The 15821-nt window shown below is 49.2% G+C and overlaps 1 protein-coding gene across 1 annotated transcript in view; it reads right to left on the bottom strand.

The window, feature by feature from the left end:
- Nucleotides 1-10134: 10134 nt before the first annotated feature.
- Pum1 (pumilio RNA binding family member 1) overlaps nt 10135-15821 on the bottom strand; it is a 110246-nt gene continuing 104559 nt past the window's right edge. The window contains exons 18-19 of the mRNA XM_028760007.1: nt 14910-14941; nt 10135-11904 (exon numbers count right to left, since the gene is read on the bottom strand). Coding sequence (XP_028615840.1) covers nt 11773-11904; nt 14910-14941 — 164 coding nt within the window. The 3' untranslated portion in view covers nt 10135-11772. The remainder of the gene's footprint in view (nt 11905-14909; nt 14942-15821) is intronic.

The raw sequence follows: 15821 nt of genomic DNA, 5'->3' as shown, positions 1-15821 counted from the left end.
AACAGGAGGGCGGGGCCGCGGCGACAGCGGCACGCGACACCGCCCCCGGCCTCAGTTTCCCCGGGCGCGGTGGGGGCGAGGGGCGTTGACGTCTGCCCCCCAACTGTGGATCCGCGGAGCACGCCGTGTGCGAGTTGCGGGAGAACCTGCTCCTCCAGACAGCACCCCGAGTCTCTCCTCCCCTAGCAGGGTGGTGTCAGAGGACCCCCGGCCTGAGGTTCCCCTAGTCCTCCTGAGTTTCTCCTTGGCCTGTCCGCCTGAGAGACACTGGCTACAGACCCTAACACCCTGAGTTCAGGAAGCAGGGGTTTGGGTCAGCTACAGGCACGCGTGGGGAGCACCAGCACGTGTCTCTCTCCACACACAGTGGTGAAGTCACCAGTTTTCCGTTCACAAGGGGCTCAGTTGCACCAAGGGGTCTCGGGAGAGGCTGGTAAGGGTAGGCTTTGGTTAGTTGGCACGTGAACTGAGCAGGACACCCTCGATGTCCCTGCCATCAGCGCTATCCATTTGATGGCCACGTGTCCTTGGAATGAAACCCAGAGCATGAAGCTCAGCACCATATAAGGCAGCGTGTGAGATGGGTTCCCCAGAGGGAGTGAGAGGCTGGGGCATCACAGGTATGCAAGGCCTGCCTAGCTAACCTCAGTAGACACCAGCAGGGAGGGACCCGTCCACTCTGTGGTTTACAGATCGCTGAGAAAGAGCCAAGCCTGAGTAGTAGATGCCAGTAACCCCAGCACTCAGCACTTAGGAGGCTGAGGCAGAGGGATCTCAAAGCCGGCCTGCATACTGAGTCTCTGTCTTTACAAGTAAGAGGGGAGTGATAGCCTGGGAGAGATACAGTGTATCACTTAAGGAAGTAAGTGTAGTCACATCAAGCAAGTCACAACTGTCTGTAGCTCCAGCTTCAGAGGACCCAAAACCTTTAGCCTTCAAGGACACCTGCATTCACGTGCACAGGTGTGTGTGGCACGCATGCCCGCACGTGCACATATACACACGAATAATAAAAATAAATCTTTTAAAAATAATAAAAATAAATGTTGACATGTTTTGTTTTGGTTTGTTTTTAGAAGATGGGCTTTCAGACTGACCTTGAACTTCTGACGTAGTTGAGTATGATCTTGGACGTCTGATCCTCGTACCTCCATCACATCCTTTGTGTGTGTGTGTGTGTGTGTGTGTGTGTGTGTGTGTGTGTTTGAGACAGGGTTTCTCTGTGTAGCCCTGGCTGTCCTGGAACTCACTCTGTAGACCAGGCTGGTCTCGAACTCAGAAATCTGCCTGCCTCTGCCTCCCAAGTGCTGGGATTAAAGGCGTGCGCCACCACCGCCTGCCTGACCCAAAACAGTCTTTTAAATCAATCCCATTTCAAAGTATTTTGGTATTTGAAGCAAGGATGTCTTGGAGAATAGGACAGGCAAAGACTGACCTGTCGAGGAATCGGGAGCTGGCTTTATCACTAGCATAGTCGGGAGCTGAGGGACTCTAGCTCTGGGTTAAGTGAGTTCAAATCTTGGTTCTTGCAATCATGAGCTGTGGTACTTGTTTGTGTAACTTCACCTCTCTGAGCCTATACCCTAATGTATGATGGAAATGATGATCGTATGGGCTTCACTTATTCATTCAACAAACACTGAATGCCTTGTGTGTACCAGGTCAGGGGACAGGCTGGGGAGTTTTTGTGAGCTCTTCCTTTTCCAGTACTGGGTGTTCAATCAATGTGGTTGGGACTCTGATATGGGCATAACACTACCTCCCAGAGTGGCTGAGCAGCCCAAGAGAACAGACTGGTTCTGAAGTGCTCCCAAAGTTTTTGCAGGGATCAAGGAGGAGACCCAAGGAGTGGCATGTCAACTTGGTGCAAAGAAAATCTTGGGACAGCTAGATCTGACTGACAGACAAAGTACTGAGCTGCCCATGCTGGGAGGCAAGCAAGGCTCAGAGCGTTATTCAAAGAAGCCTACCAAGTTGTCAGGGAGCACGGCCTAGCCTTGCCTTCCTTATTCTGCAAACCCCCTTCACTGAGATTCCGGCAGGAAACCTTGTGTGGACTCTTTGGCTAGGAGCGCCACCTGCTGCTTGTTATAGGTCTAGTCACAGACAGAGCTGAGATGGGATTCTCCCTGGGAATCAGGTGCACATTTAGTCCCTGGGCAAACGATACATCACAGTTCACCCTGTCTATACCACCATGTGTGTCCTTACCACACCCCCAGAACACTAATGTCTCCTTCCCTGTGCTATCCCCATCCAAACAGACTCCAGAAACTGCCTTCATCCAGCCACAGGTCACCTGGCAAAGACGGCAAAGGCATAAGCCATCCTGACCACACCCACTCCATCTTCAAACAGTCCTTCTGTCTTTACTGGAACTGGGAAAACTCAGATTTTTTAATGAATAACTTCAGGGCTCTAACCCGGCCACCTGCACTCCACCCTTCTCTCTGACAGGACACTGCCCCCGTTTTTCAGAGCTGAAGAAGAACAGGGCAGTTGTCAACTTGACACATACTGGAGTCATTAGGGAAGAAGGAACCTCAGCTAAGAAAATGCCTCCATCAGCTTAGCCCATGGACAGATGGGGGAGGGGCATTTTCTTGATTAATGATGGAGAATGTGGAAGGGCCCAGGCACTGGGAGTGGTGCGATCCCTTTGCAGGTGTATAAGGAAGCAGACTGGGGGTAGAGAGATGGTTCCGTGATCAAAAGCACTGGCTGCTCTTCTAGAAGACCTAGGTTCAATTCCCAGCACCCACAGGGCAGTTTGCAACTGCCCGTAACTCCAGTCCCTGAGGATCTGATGTCCTCTTCTGGGCTCCTTGTGCACAAATGTTGTGCACAAACATACAAGCAGGCAAAACACTCTTATACATAAAAAATAATAATAAATATTTAAGCCAGGTAGAGATAACATGACTTTAATCCCAGCCACTCAGGAGGCAGAGGCAGAGGCAGAGGCAGAGGCAGAGGCAGAGGCAGAGGCAGAGAGACAGAGGGGCAGGGGCAGGGGCAGGGGCAGGGGCAGGGGCACAGACCCCTGATCTAAGGCCTGCCTGGTCTACAGAGTGAGTTCCAGGACAGGGAAGACTACACAGAAACCTTGTCTCAAAAAATAAAAAAGAAATAAGGAAAAAAGGAAGGGAGGGGGGGAGGGAGGGAGGGAGGGAGGGAGGGAGGAAGGGAAGGGAAGGAGGCTGAGCAAGCCCTGGGGAATGGTTAGCATACTTCCTCGGCTTGGGTTCCTGCCTCCAGGTTCCTGCCTTGAGTCCCTGCCCTGCCCTGCCCTCCCTCAGTGACTGAGAGTGACCCGAGAGCTTTAAGATGAAATTAACCCTTTCCTCCTTGCGTTGCTCTTGATCATTTTATTGCAGCAGTAGAAAGCAAACCAAGAGTCCAGCCCCCCATCCCACACTCCACCACCATCTTACTGCCAGTGAGACCTTGGCCTCTGCTCTCACCCCTAGGCTGTGTTGGCAAGTGTTTGATGAGTGAATTAAAGAGTTACCGAGGGAGGCGCCCTCTACACCAAGGACACGCTCAGGCACAGCTGAGCAGGCAGATGATCCCCACCAGCCGGCTGGGCCATGTCTCCCCAATCCTCTATACCCTTATGAAACTGTCTCCTAACTACGGGAGCCCCACAAAAAGGGTTGGAGGGTTGGGGTTATCAACACTCCGCTCTGTTCAAGGTTGCACCTCAGACTTGACTGAGGAGTGATTTCTCCACCTGCCTCTCCCAGAGGTTCGGCCAAGCAGATGGGGTCCTCAAAACCCCTGAGGAGTAGGAAGAGCTGAGATTGCAGAGGGCGTCTCATTACCACGCCCTGGCCAGGCACCTGTTTTCTCTGACTCCTCCCAGGCCTGGTTTTGTGAGGACCCAGAGACTAATTCCTCGGAGAGAGCCCAGCCCACAGTGAGTGCCTTGCCTGCTGACTCTGAGGACCCCCACTCTTTAGTTGGAGAACCCAGGACTTAGAGGTCAGTAACTTGTTTCTGGACTCACAGGTGGGAAATGGGTGAGCCAGGATTTGAACCAGGAATCTTGACCCAGTTCTTAAAAAAAAAAAAAAAAGTTTATATTGTCTAGGAGTGTGTATGTGAAGAGGGTACGTGAATAAAGGTGGCTTTCAGAGCCAGAAGAAGGCACCAGACCCTCTGGAGGCAGGGGTACAGGTAGCCACAAGTATCAGATCTAACATGACTGCAGAGACCCAAATTCAGGTCCTCTGAAAACATCGCAAGTTTGCTTAACTACTCAACCATCTCTCGCCTTAAAAAATTAATTAAAAGTAAAATAAATAAATAGCGATGGTGTTACGATGTAACCCGGGATGGCCTGGAATTTTTTCAGTAGGCCAGGCTGTCCTTGAGCTAACAGAGATCTGCCTGACTCTGACTTCTGAGCGCTGGGATCAAAGGCGGGCACCACCATTGTGTAAGCTGGGTGGTCGCCTTGGGACAAGAGGGTCCTCATAAGTGTCTCCAGCATCATCATCAGCCCAAGCATCTCCTGCATCATCAGCCCAAGCATCTCCTGCTCAAACTTCTCTTTTGCCCCAAGAATCAGGATGGAGGTCAGAGTCAAGATTTACTTCTGGGAAAGTCTTGGTGAAACAAAGCTGAGAGTCAGTGACCCCACCCCCACCCCCAAATGTAGGAACTGAAACAGGATCCTAGCAGGATTACACCAGACATGGAGGAACCAGAGTCACCTCTGCAGAACTTGGAGAGGCTCAGAGGTTATCCTTTGCCTTTGTGTGGGAATCCAGCGTGGGCAGCAGCTGGTAGCCACAGTGCTCAAACATCCCTCAGGTCCATGGGTGTGTGGAGGGGAAGTCGGAGTCCCAGCTAAAGGGACATTCATATCTGGGATGGCTGTGGATGGTCCCATAGAAGCCTCAAGACCCCAACGGGTCCCTTGGCAGCACTAAGTATCTGGGCCAGAACTGCCAGAGCAGCCAGGGGGCTGCGGGAAAGCAGATGAGGCTTCCGGACCTGCAGCTAGGAAGGGAAAGATGGTGGGACTGGCTCTGGGGAGCCTCAGCTGCCCAGAGCTGCCCTAAAGTGCCCATATACAGCACCGAGAACAGAGCCTTGAAAGGGGCCTGTGTACGTGAGGGGCCTGAGCCTGTGGCCATGCTGTTTCGACAGCCATTCATGTCTGAACAGATCCTTAGACCCAGCCTGGTGCCAGGATGAGGCTTCCCCCTGGGGAAATCTAGGAGGTCTTCCTAGCAGTGACATCTCCTAGGAGGTCGGGGCAGACAAGTGCTCTGAAGCTGCCTAGAGTATGACCTGGAGCTTTGTCCTGACATTCTGTTCATGCAGAGGCAGGGGCAGCTTCTATCTAAGAATCCTACATTAAGCGTTGTCTTTTCCTTGAGAGATGGACAGAAGTGCCTTTTTGATCCAGACGGGACTCAACAGACCACAGAACAACCCCATGTGAGCCCAGCTTGAGGTGACTCATAGGAGCATGGGTAACTCACTCAAAAGCCCCTAGTACAGGTGACTCAGAGAAACGGTCTCCCCTCTGAGGCTGGGGCAGCTACCCGACTGCAGAGGGCCACTGCGCTCCAGGTTATTGTTCCCACCTTATATAAACTCACACCAGAACGGGCCCGTCTCCCAAAGGTGTGGCATGGCCATGGCAACTCATTTTCCACTGTCCTGTCCAAAGCAGCTTGCCTTGCCCTGCCCAGGCAATTTCATCTGTCTGCTTCACACTGAGAAAGGAGAGGAGTGGACAGTGAGGAAGGTGACAGGTGGCATGCCAACACAGTCTGTGGCTGAGCTGGGGACTGGACGGCTCCTCATCCTGGGGTCTCCTCTTAGATGATCTGCTAGCCTTGTCCACGTCTTACCAGCCCCTGATCTGTAAACTCTTTGGACCTGGTCACCTCTGCCCAAGACCCTGACTGAGGACACAGAACTAGGAAAGCTGTGCGGAAGCTAGGACTAGACTAACCTAGGCTCACACCTGTCTTCTTTCCTGTGTTGGGGACCCAAGGACTGACTGGGGAAGGAGAGATGAGGGGCAGAAAGAGGGAGATGGGATAGGGAAAGTATTAAGAGGAGGAAGAAAAGACAGGAAATGAGGGGCAAGAGAGGGAGAAGAAAGGGGGGGGGAGGGAAGGAGAAGGGAGGGGTGTTTCCTCAGAAGCCTCTCCATACACCCAAGCTTCTGGGAATAAATTGCACATTAAAAGTCATTTTCCTGGAAGGGAAAAAAAAAACCCAAAAGAACAAAAACCTTCCTAAAAATACTTTCCCTTCTCACCCCATCTTGAGTCTGGAGCTGAGGGCAGGGAACCCTGACTCCCCCCTGGGCTGTGCAGCTTGACTGTTGGCCATGCTCTCACACAGCTGTTGTTGGGATTAGGTTTAGGGGGGGTGTCTTGTGAAACTGGCATCCAGCCTCACCACTGTTGAACCCCACTCTGGTTGAGGCAGAAATCTCCCCTGGGAGGTCACAAGGAGGCAGTAACTTGTAGCTGCCCTCAGGTGGGGGCCGCCCTGTTCTGTCTCCAGCGGACCTGTGTCCCCCTTGCCTAGACGGAGGTTGGGAGGGGGGACCTGGAAACACAGGACAGGCTTAGGGTTGAGTCCTGGAGCCACCACTTCCTGATATTCAGAATCCAAGTGATGGCACAGAGGTGGATGTGACCACCACTGCAGGGGGCTGGCAAGTGTTTGGGAGTCACTCTGCCTGAAACTGAGAGACAGGCTGAGATAGCTCTCAGGGTAAGGGAGTGAGCAGCTGGAGTGGGTAGCTACGGGGCTGGGTCTTTCCCAGGCCAAGGCTCCACGGGGGTCACAGAGCAAATCAAAGCTGGATCTGAGCCAGATGTGTGAGCTTGGGTTCCTACCCCCAGATGGTGAAGGTATGGCCATGCACACTGGGGACCCCTGGGGAGGAGTGAGGAAGAAACAAACCTCACTTGAAAGTCTTGAAAGCTAGGCCTTAACTCCCGGTTCCCTGGAGACTCCTGAGTGTTTGGTTTAGGCAGCAGCGCCCTCATGTGACCGGAGCTGAGAACTACCAGAAGTCACAAGTTTCTTGCGACTTGATCGGTGAATTCTGCGCAGCTCTTTTGGAGGTTTTGTAATTTACTATTTTCCATTTTATTTGTAGATCTTTTGACCACACGTCTGTCCTTGCACTGCATGTATATGGTGCCTAAAGAGGCCAGAAGACAGCATCATATTACCTGGAACTGGAGTTGGGATGGTTCTGAGGTTGCCACGGGAGTGCTGGGTATTGAACTCCAGTCTTCTGCCACCTCAATGTCTCCAGTCTTCTGCCACCTCAGTGTGTCTGTGTATACAAGGGTGTCCCTGGAGTCCAGATGAAGGCTTCAGATCCCATGAAGCTGGAGTCACAGGCAGTTATGAGGCTCTTTACTTGGGTGCTGAGACTAAATTTGGGTCCTCTGGAATAGCAGTGTATGTTCATGTACATACATTGTGGGTGCATGTGCATGTTTGTTCCACAGTGTACATGTATGTCAGAGGTCAACTCGGGGGAGCCAGTTCTCTTTCTTTCACCATGTGGGTTCTGGGGACCAAACTCCATCACCAGAGTTGGCAGCGAGCACCTGTACTCTCACTGAGCCCTCTCACAAGCCCCTGATACAACTCTAAAAGGTAGCAATCTAGGTCCTAAAGGTAATTGGCCAAGCCAGATATAATAAACAGCACTGGATCCAGGAGGTCAGGAGACCTAGAAAAAACCCTGGCTTGGTTTTCAATGTATACCAAGCCTGAGTTTCATCTCTTCTGCAATATGGGCTGAAACATCTGGACTTCCTCCTGGATGTCTCAAGGTGGACACAGCCTGGAACCCAGCTTGCTCCAAACAGACCTGTGGAGGAAGGATCTCATACAGTGTCTCATGTGTGGAACCTTGGCTTTTGAATCTGAAATGGACATTCCAGAGCTACCTTCTGGAGCCCCGCCGGCTGTTTGTGTTCAGTGAATTGCATTGGACAGACTTCTTTGCTTAAGAACTCCTCCTCTCCTGGATTTGCTTTTGTTTGTTAAGACGGGTCTCAGGCTGGGATGTAGCTCAGTGTGAAGCGTGCCAAACATGAGGATAAAGCCCGTGTAAAGCCAGATGTACCCACCATGTGATGGGAAGAAGAGACGTAACCAACCAAATAAAATGTGTCTCCGAAAGGCTGTAAGGTAAGGGTGGACTGGGAAAGGTCCTCCAAACTCCTGTGCAGCGACAGGATCTCATGCAGTCACTCTGGCTCACTGTGTGGCCAACATGACCTTGAACTCCTAAACCTCTTGTCTCCCAAGTGTTGGGATTTATGAATATGCACTGGCTCAGTTGGCTTTGTTTTCTGCTTCTGAAACACTCTGGTTACTGTAGCTTAAGGTCAAACTTTCCATCTTCCTGCCTTGGCCTCTTAGGGTTGAGATGACAAGCTTGTGAATCCCTAAGATAGTCTATGCTCTGTGCGTAGCCACCGAGTGGGTGGGGGGCTCCGTACAGTCTCTATCCAGAAACTATTAAAATGAAGTCTCCAACAGTAAATAGGGAATATGGAAATGTTGCTTGTGACATGTATTGGGTACTACTCAGTTACAAAATCTCAATCTACACAACTCCTTTTCAAAGTGCTTATTAGTATTCAGGTAGTTTCCCCTTTTACAGAGAATTGGGATGGGGCATGGGAGGATTAAAAGCTCCATTTAATCCTGATTCTGAAGACTCTTCACACATGCAAGGTTTGGAATTAGAGACCATCCCCTTTCCAGCAGGGTTTCAGATACATGCTTCTGCACTGAAACGCTAAAGAACCCAAATCAAGCAACAACAAGCAAATGCAGAGGGTAATGAGAACCCAGAGATGTCCCAAAACACAGGCATCAGCCACCTGCCACCTCCCCTCAGCACATACAACAAAGCCAGGGCACGGCCCAACTCCAACTGTTCAAGCAGAATCAGGCCTTCAACTGCAAACCATCACTTCTCTTTTCTGTCCCCAAGGCTGGATGGCAACCACTGACTAGAGGCCCCCAACACACTGGAGGCCAGGTGAAATCCCAGATTCTGTGGCCTCCCATCTGGTCTTCCTGGCTCAACCAACCTTTGTCAATTTTTGTCAAAGGTGACTCTTGACGAATAGCTGGGTGGAGGAAGGGTGGACATTCTGAGGACAGGAACTACTGTGAGCCCATAGGTTCTCAATGTGAGGGTAGTCAGAGCATGGGATAGCCTGAATGGGCGTTCCCAGGTAAGAGAGTTGTCAGTCTTAGAAAGGATACTTCCCAATGCCAAAAATGCCAGAAGCCAAAATGAAAACCCTGCAGGATGGTCAGCAGGACAGGGCGGTCAGCCATGGACACAGACTTGCAGAGAGGTGCATGAGACCTGCACTGAGGATTTCTGAGCAAGCCGAGAGTTCTCTCCCTCTCTAAATCTGGTTTTCAAGACAGGGTCTCTGTGCAGCCCGGGCTGTTCAGGAACTCAAGCTATAGATCAGGCTGGCCCTGAACTTGCTGCCTCCCTCTGCTAGGATTGAAGCCGCCACACCCAGCTTGTCAGGCAATTTTCTCTTAATTGAAACAGTCCCTCCCAAGAGGGGAGGCTTCTGCGACCAGGAGGTGAACAAAAGCTCATGTTTAGGAAAGCAGAAACTGGGGAGATTCTCAAGGTATCTCCCCAGCTTGTATTAAAGGCTCTGACTGTGCAACTGCTCAGAGAAATTTGTGCAACTCTGCAGAGAGCCCCAGGCTACAGCTTCGGGGGCGGGGGGTGGGGGAGTGAGGGGGAAGTGATACAGTTGTGAGTAATTCCTCATTAATGACACTATAAAAATTCACTGGTTCACCCAGTCTGCCAGACCGGTTACCTTTCTGGGGTGTGAGTGCGTGCGTGAGTGCATGTGTGTGTGTGTGTCTATCCCCAGGAAAAGACAAAACACTGAAAAATCAGACATGAGGCAAACTGAACTCAACCTCTCAGGTCAAATTAGGCTCAGAAGCCATCAGCCTGATACCCACCCCAACCCTACCCCACTCCTCCACCCTTCCTCGCCATTCCAAGAGCAACAAAGGCAGGCTGGAGCAGGGCTCGCCTCAGCAAATTTGAGAAGTGAGAGAGGTACAAACAAATTCAGATTCCAAAGTTCTGTATTTTTTTCAAAATAAAGATCACACATTGTTTAGAGACAATCTACACAAGAGTTACAAAAAATAGTTGCCCAGGCATAAGCATACACAGGTCTGTTAATTATACACATATGGTTACAAGTGTGCTTGCAAAAAGTTCATTGGAAATATACACAAGGCTCTGGAAATGTACACCGTGTAGTGTTACAGTCTATATGCAAACAAGGATTGACAGTATGTTACATTCACTTACAAGTAGACAAAATGCAAAATACAGCTCATCTGTACAAAACGGAGGGCGAGTCACTTTACAGGGGAAGGCGCTGAGCGGGAAGGGGCAGGCGGAACTTCTGCACATCCTTTTTGACTGTCACAAAATAAGTGAAACATTACCTTTTCTTAGGATTTAAAAAAAAAAAAAACCAAAACACTAGTGTGAACTGAATCATCTGAATAACATTTAGAAAGCTCTCACTACCGTCTTGACTAGCTGACAAATAAACCAAGCTAGTTTTTTCTTTTTAAACATTAACTAGGCTGTATAAAGAACATTTATTCCTTCAAAAGAAAAAAAATTTACTTCTGGTTGAAATTACAATTTACAATATACAACACTATCTGCTACGACCATAAAAGGCGGGATATACAGAGTGCACAGCTGGCTGATTCTCTTCTTACCAAAAAACGTGTTCATGTTGATTCAAACTTTTCCACATTTACATTACAGGTATACAAATGTACAATTGTACAATCAAAAGTATGTCCGACTACTAGGGTACATTATAGATACAGATTAGACATCAAAACAGGAAAATACTACAAATCCGTATATATGCAAAGTCTACACAAGTATACACTATGTATCTATAGAAGCCAGACCAGGAGCAGAGCTGGATATTCTCTCATGCTAGATAATCAAATTCTGCTTCCCAGTGTCCACAGAAGGCAACCCATAGGCAGCAAGTGGCCATGCCCACTGGCCTTGGGCCTCTGTGGTTCCCGCTCCTCCTGGATCGGCAGCGACCACCTCTCTCAGCACGAGGTCATCAACTCCGTATCACAGGCTGATGCTTTAGCAACTCTGAAACGCTCCCATTTCAAATATGTATATATGTATATATATATATATAGTTTATAAACAGTGTTAAATGCCAGTTTGAGATCATTTAACTAAAATTCAAATTTCTCAGGTTTTTTTTTTTTTAATAAAATGAGGAGGTGGGGAAGAGCTATTTGCAAAACTTGCCACAAGGCAAATGAGTTAAAAACCTTTTTTTGTCTTTTTTGTAAAACTTTTTTTGTTAAACCAACCACCCTGAAAGTGTCCACATGTGGAATATAGATACAACATTGAACAAAGCATGTGGCCTCCCATGTACACTGATCACCTATGTACAAGTTCCTATACACCAGTAAACAGCAGGGTAATTAGTCAATTAAAAAAAATAATTAGTACATGTTATGTGTAATAAAATGAAATTTACAAAGGCCTTTCCACAAGTGGATCTGATTCCGTTTTTCAAGGAGGGAGCAATCCCAGAGCAACCGTTACCCACTTCCGACTCTGAGCTGGGCACCTCTGGTTGCTGGTTGGATCTGCCAGGGTCAGTGAGGTCAGCGGGACAGGAATGGGTGCACTGCTCAGATGATGCCATTAGGGGGACCACAAATGGGCCCCAAGTCCACGCCATTCTTCATGTAGTACTTCTCCAGCTTGGCCAGGATGTGCTTGCCATAGGTGTACTTTCGAAGAGTCGCAATGTGCGGCCTGATCTGTAGAGGACAGTGTGGGTGTTACACTGGCTGGAGAGGCCCGAGGCACACCCAGCACTTTCCCAGACAGACACAGACTATACAGTGCACACATATGGTGCTCCATCCCACAAAGGTACTTTTGTCCTCTTACTGCTTGCTAGCAAGCCATGAGGTAAAGACAGGAGCCCTTGTCCTAAACACTGACACAGGACAGAGAGCCCACCCACGACAGAACAGCACATGCCAGCCCGTTGCACAGCACCTACCCACATAGAAACCAGACTGTCCTGGCTGTTGGGTTTTCTTTGGGGAGCCAGCTGTCTGCCTCTCCAGGGCACAGGACTGCTTCCAGCTAATAATGACCAACTGCACTGGCTGGTTTTGAGATCAACTTTACAAGTTAGAGTCCTTGTGGAAGAGAAAACCTCAACTGAGAAAATGCCCCCACCTGACTGGGTTGTGTGTGGACAAGCCTGTGCCGCATTATCCTGTTTCATGAGTGATGTGGGAGGGCTCGGCTCACTGTGTGCGGTGCCACCCGTGTGCTGGTGGGTCTGGGTGCTATAAGAAAGTAGGCTGAGCAAATTACTGGGACCAAGACACAAAGCAGCACTCTCCATGACTTCCAAATCAGCCCACGCCCACAGTTCCAGGCCCTGACTGCCTTGGATGATGGAAAAGCTGTAAGACGAAACAAATCCTTTCCTCCACAGCTGCCTTTGGTGATGTTTACTACAGCAGTAGAAACCCTAACTGAGACATAAGCTGGTACAAGGTCAGGGGGTACTGCTGTGACAAACAAGATCATGTTTTAGGGTGGACTGTGTTAACACCTCAAGTTTGGGCTGGAAAAGCCACTGTATCCTCAGGGCTCAGCAGGCTTCTGTAGAGCTGGAAGATAACACTGCTAGCAGTATAGACAAACAAAGCACTGGCCTGTCAAGCTTCTGAGGGAAGCAAAGACGATCGGCCGGTCAAGCGATATTTTGTATTAACCACTAAAGTGAAACCTTTGCTTTGCTGGTACAATTGATACTGATCAGCCGGGGCTGTGATTACCAAGAGATCAGCATCAGTGAAGCCAATCTTCAGGGAATACTTCCTTGGGGTCAGTACACAGAAGCTGTAGCCCAGAAGGAGCCAAGGAGCTCCTCAAGCTGCAACCAACCTTGATGATGTGTTAGAGTCTCTTCCAGGTGGATCTGTGGGGATAGAGGAGGCTGCGGAGGAGTCGCAGCCTCATTGGGTAGAAGGCCTGGGACTGAATGAGTCCTGAGAGAAGTGGAAGCTGGGAAACAATAGGGCAGGGTTAGAGTCCCTAAGGACTACCCAGGAGAGGTTATTGGTAAAGGTGGATCCCAATGCAGCTCTTGATGCTGCTTCAAGGATCTCGGCAACAAGATTTACACTGGGCTAGCACAAGGCTCAAGATGAGTACAGCTGAGGAATATATTATATTTCTTGTGTCTTGGTCATCCTCATATACACCTAGACATAGTGACCATGGGACTTTGTTTATGCCTTGTTTGTTCCTTGACTACTTTGTCTCTGACCTAGGACTGACCCTTTTTTTGCATGTACCTAGAATGGTATAAAAGCAGACTGAAGAAAGCAAACCTGCCTCAGCACTTGCTGGGATCATAATATAATGTTGTCTAGTTGTCTTTTCTTTCTTTAATCCTCACTCCTCCCCTCGTGACCCTGTTGACTGACTGAGCTGGCTTGGCCCCAGGACATCAGCAGCTGTACAGTGAAGCCAGCCTAAGCCTAGGAAACAAGTGTGTGGGCTGTGGGGGCCTGTTCAAGCCCTCTGGGGCAACCCAAAAGATCCTGGGTGAATTCCAGAACTCGGACACTGAGCTTTACACTCTTGGACTTTGGTTTTGCTTGGAGCAACTCTGCCCTACTCTGCCTTCTTGGAATAAGAAAGTATTTAACTTATTTTGCTTTTACAGGAGACAATTGAGTTTTAGGGACTATGGATATTTTAGAGGCTTGAACTTCTAAAAAGGCTTTGGATATTTTAAAGAAACTGAATTTTAAAGTATTTGTAAAGACTGAAAAGTTTTGTATTGTGAAGTTAACATTAAAATGAGATCTTGGAGATGGACAAGAAAAAAAAGATTACTTTAAAAGTAATATGATTATGTGTTACGCTGACAAGGGGCTGACTGTGCTGACTAGTTTTTAATGTCAACATGATACAAGGTAGTTAATTTAGAAGGAGCCCTGATTGAAAAAAAAATGCCCCCACTTGACTGGCCTGCGGGCAGGACTGTGGTACTTTTTGTTGATTGCTGTCTGATGGAAGACCCAGCCCAATGTAGGTGTGACACCCCCGGGCAGTGGTCCTGGGCGCTACAGGCAATCAGACTGAACAAGCCAAGCCAGCAAGAAGCATTCATTCCTCCAGTGCCTCTACATCACTTCCTGCCTCTAGGTTCCTGATGCTGAATTCCCTCAACAATGGAGTAGGCTAAGCGTTTCTATAAAGATGAGGTAACCCCTTTCCTGCCCAAGTTGCTTGTGGTCATTGTGCTTTATCACAGTAATAGAAACCCCAACTAAGATACAATAAATAAACAGAACAGGAAAGAGACGAACGAAGAGGATGGACACTGTGCCAGTGCAGCTCAAAGACAGAGAGGCTCTGTCGTCTCTCCAAAGACAAACTAAGGATAAGGAATAGCAAAGGTATCGCAACCCAGAAATCCACTCTTCCAATACTCATGACACATCTCTGGCATCAGCCACCACTCCCTGTCCCCACCCCGACCCTGTCCCTTACTCCTCTTTCCCGAGCTCTGGTCACCCTGTGGGCATTCTTTTGTGCTCCCCTCCCTGGATCTAGTCCTGTGTACCCAGGTGAGAGGGGACCTCACTTGGAGCTCAGAGTCCGCTGCAGTGCTGACTCCCTTCTGCTCAGATATTCATCTTTACATCCAAGAAACAGAAGATGGGGCAAGGGGCATTTTAACTGTGTTCCCAACCCCAAATCATAAAAATCTCAAGGAGTACCATACCAAAGGAGAGGGGTAGTAGCCCATCAGGAAGCCTACAAGGTCAGCAGTTAGTTTGCTCAACTGTAAGCTCAGAGCAGGGGAAGGGCCAAGGAGTTCTAGAAATTGCTATGAACCCACACAGAACACAGGCCAGGAAACAGCACACCTCCATCTGGGTACCTACAGGAGCAGGGGATAGTAAATTGTACTGAGTTCTAGGTAGCAATCTACATACCTTCCCAAGTTTGCCTATCCACAGGACCCAGGAGTGCTGTACCCCCTGGTATGCTCAGAACCCAGTCCTCAACAAGGGCTTCTCCCAGACTCAAGCACACCTTGTTTTACCCAGCCCCCAATATAGTGTAATTTGGCTTTCACTGTTCTTAACCTTCACACTCCCCTTCCATCTCTCCAGCCTTCCCACACTCCATTTTTAACTTGACTAATAGGACCTGAAAGAGATCCCTGCTCTCCTCCCATACGTCCTAACTATACACAGACAGTCCTGGCAAGCCTTGGCCTCGATTCAGCTTCTACTGACTCTTCGGTCTGAAGACCACTACCAGCCATTAGTTCAGCTGCTCCCAGGACTGGCCCTGAAGTTATAGCTGAGACGCATGAGCAGGACAATTATTTAAAGCATAGTCCTGGGTCTGAATGATTGTTCCACGGGTAAAGGCTGACTAAGCCTGACAACCTCCAGGTTCCATCCTCAGAGCCCACATAGCAGAAGAAAATAAATCAAGTAAGCTGTCCTCTGACCTTCATATGCATGGTGAAGCACACACATAAAAATAAAAGAGTCTCCTGTGTGCCCTCTTCCTAAACTTCCAGATCCTACAGACACTAGCCCTGCCTCACAGCACCTTCACACATCAGCAAGGTGTGAGACTCAGCCTCAAGTGCTCCAGGCTCCACTAGCCTTCAGTTGAC

This window comes from Grammomys surdaster, unplaced genomic scaffold (genome assembly GCF_004785775.1).
Source record: "Grammomys surdaster isolate TR1022 unplaced genomic scaffold, NIH_TR_1.0 126313, whole genome shotgun sequence".
In the NCBI taxonomy this organism is placed as follows: Eukaryota; Metazoa; Chordata; class Mammalia; order Rodentia; family Muridae; genus Grammomys; species Grammomys surdaster.
This window is presented reverse-complemented; position numbering and strand designations above follow the sequence as displayed.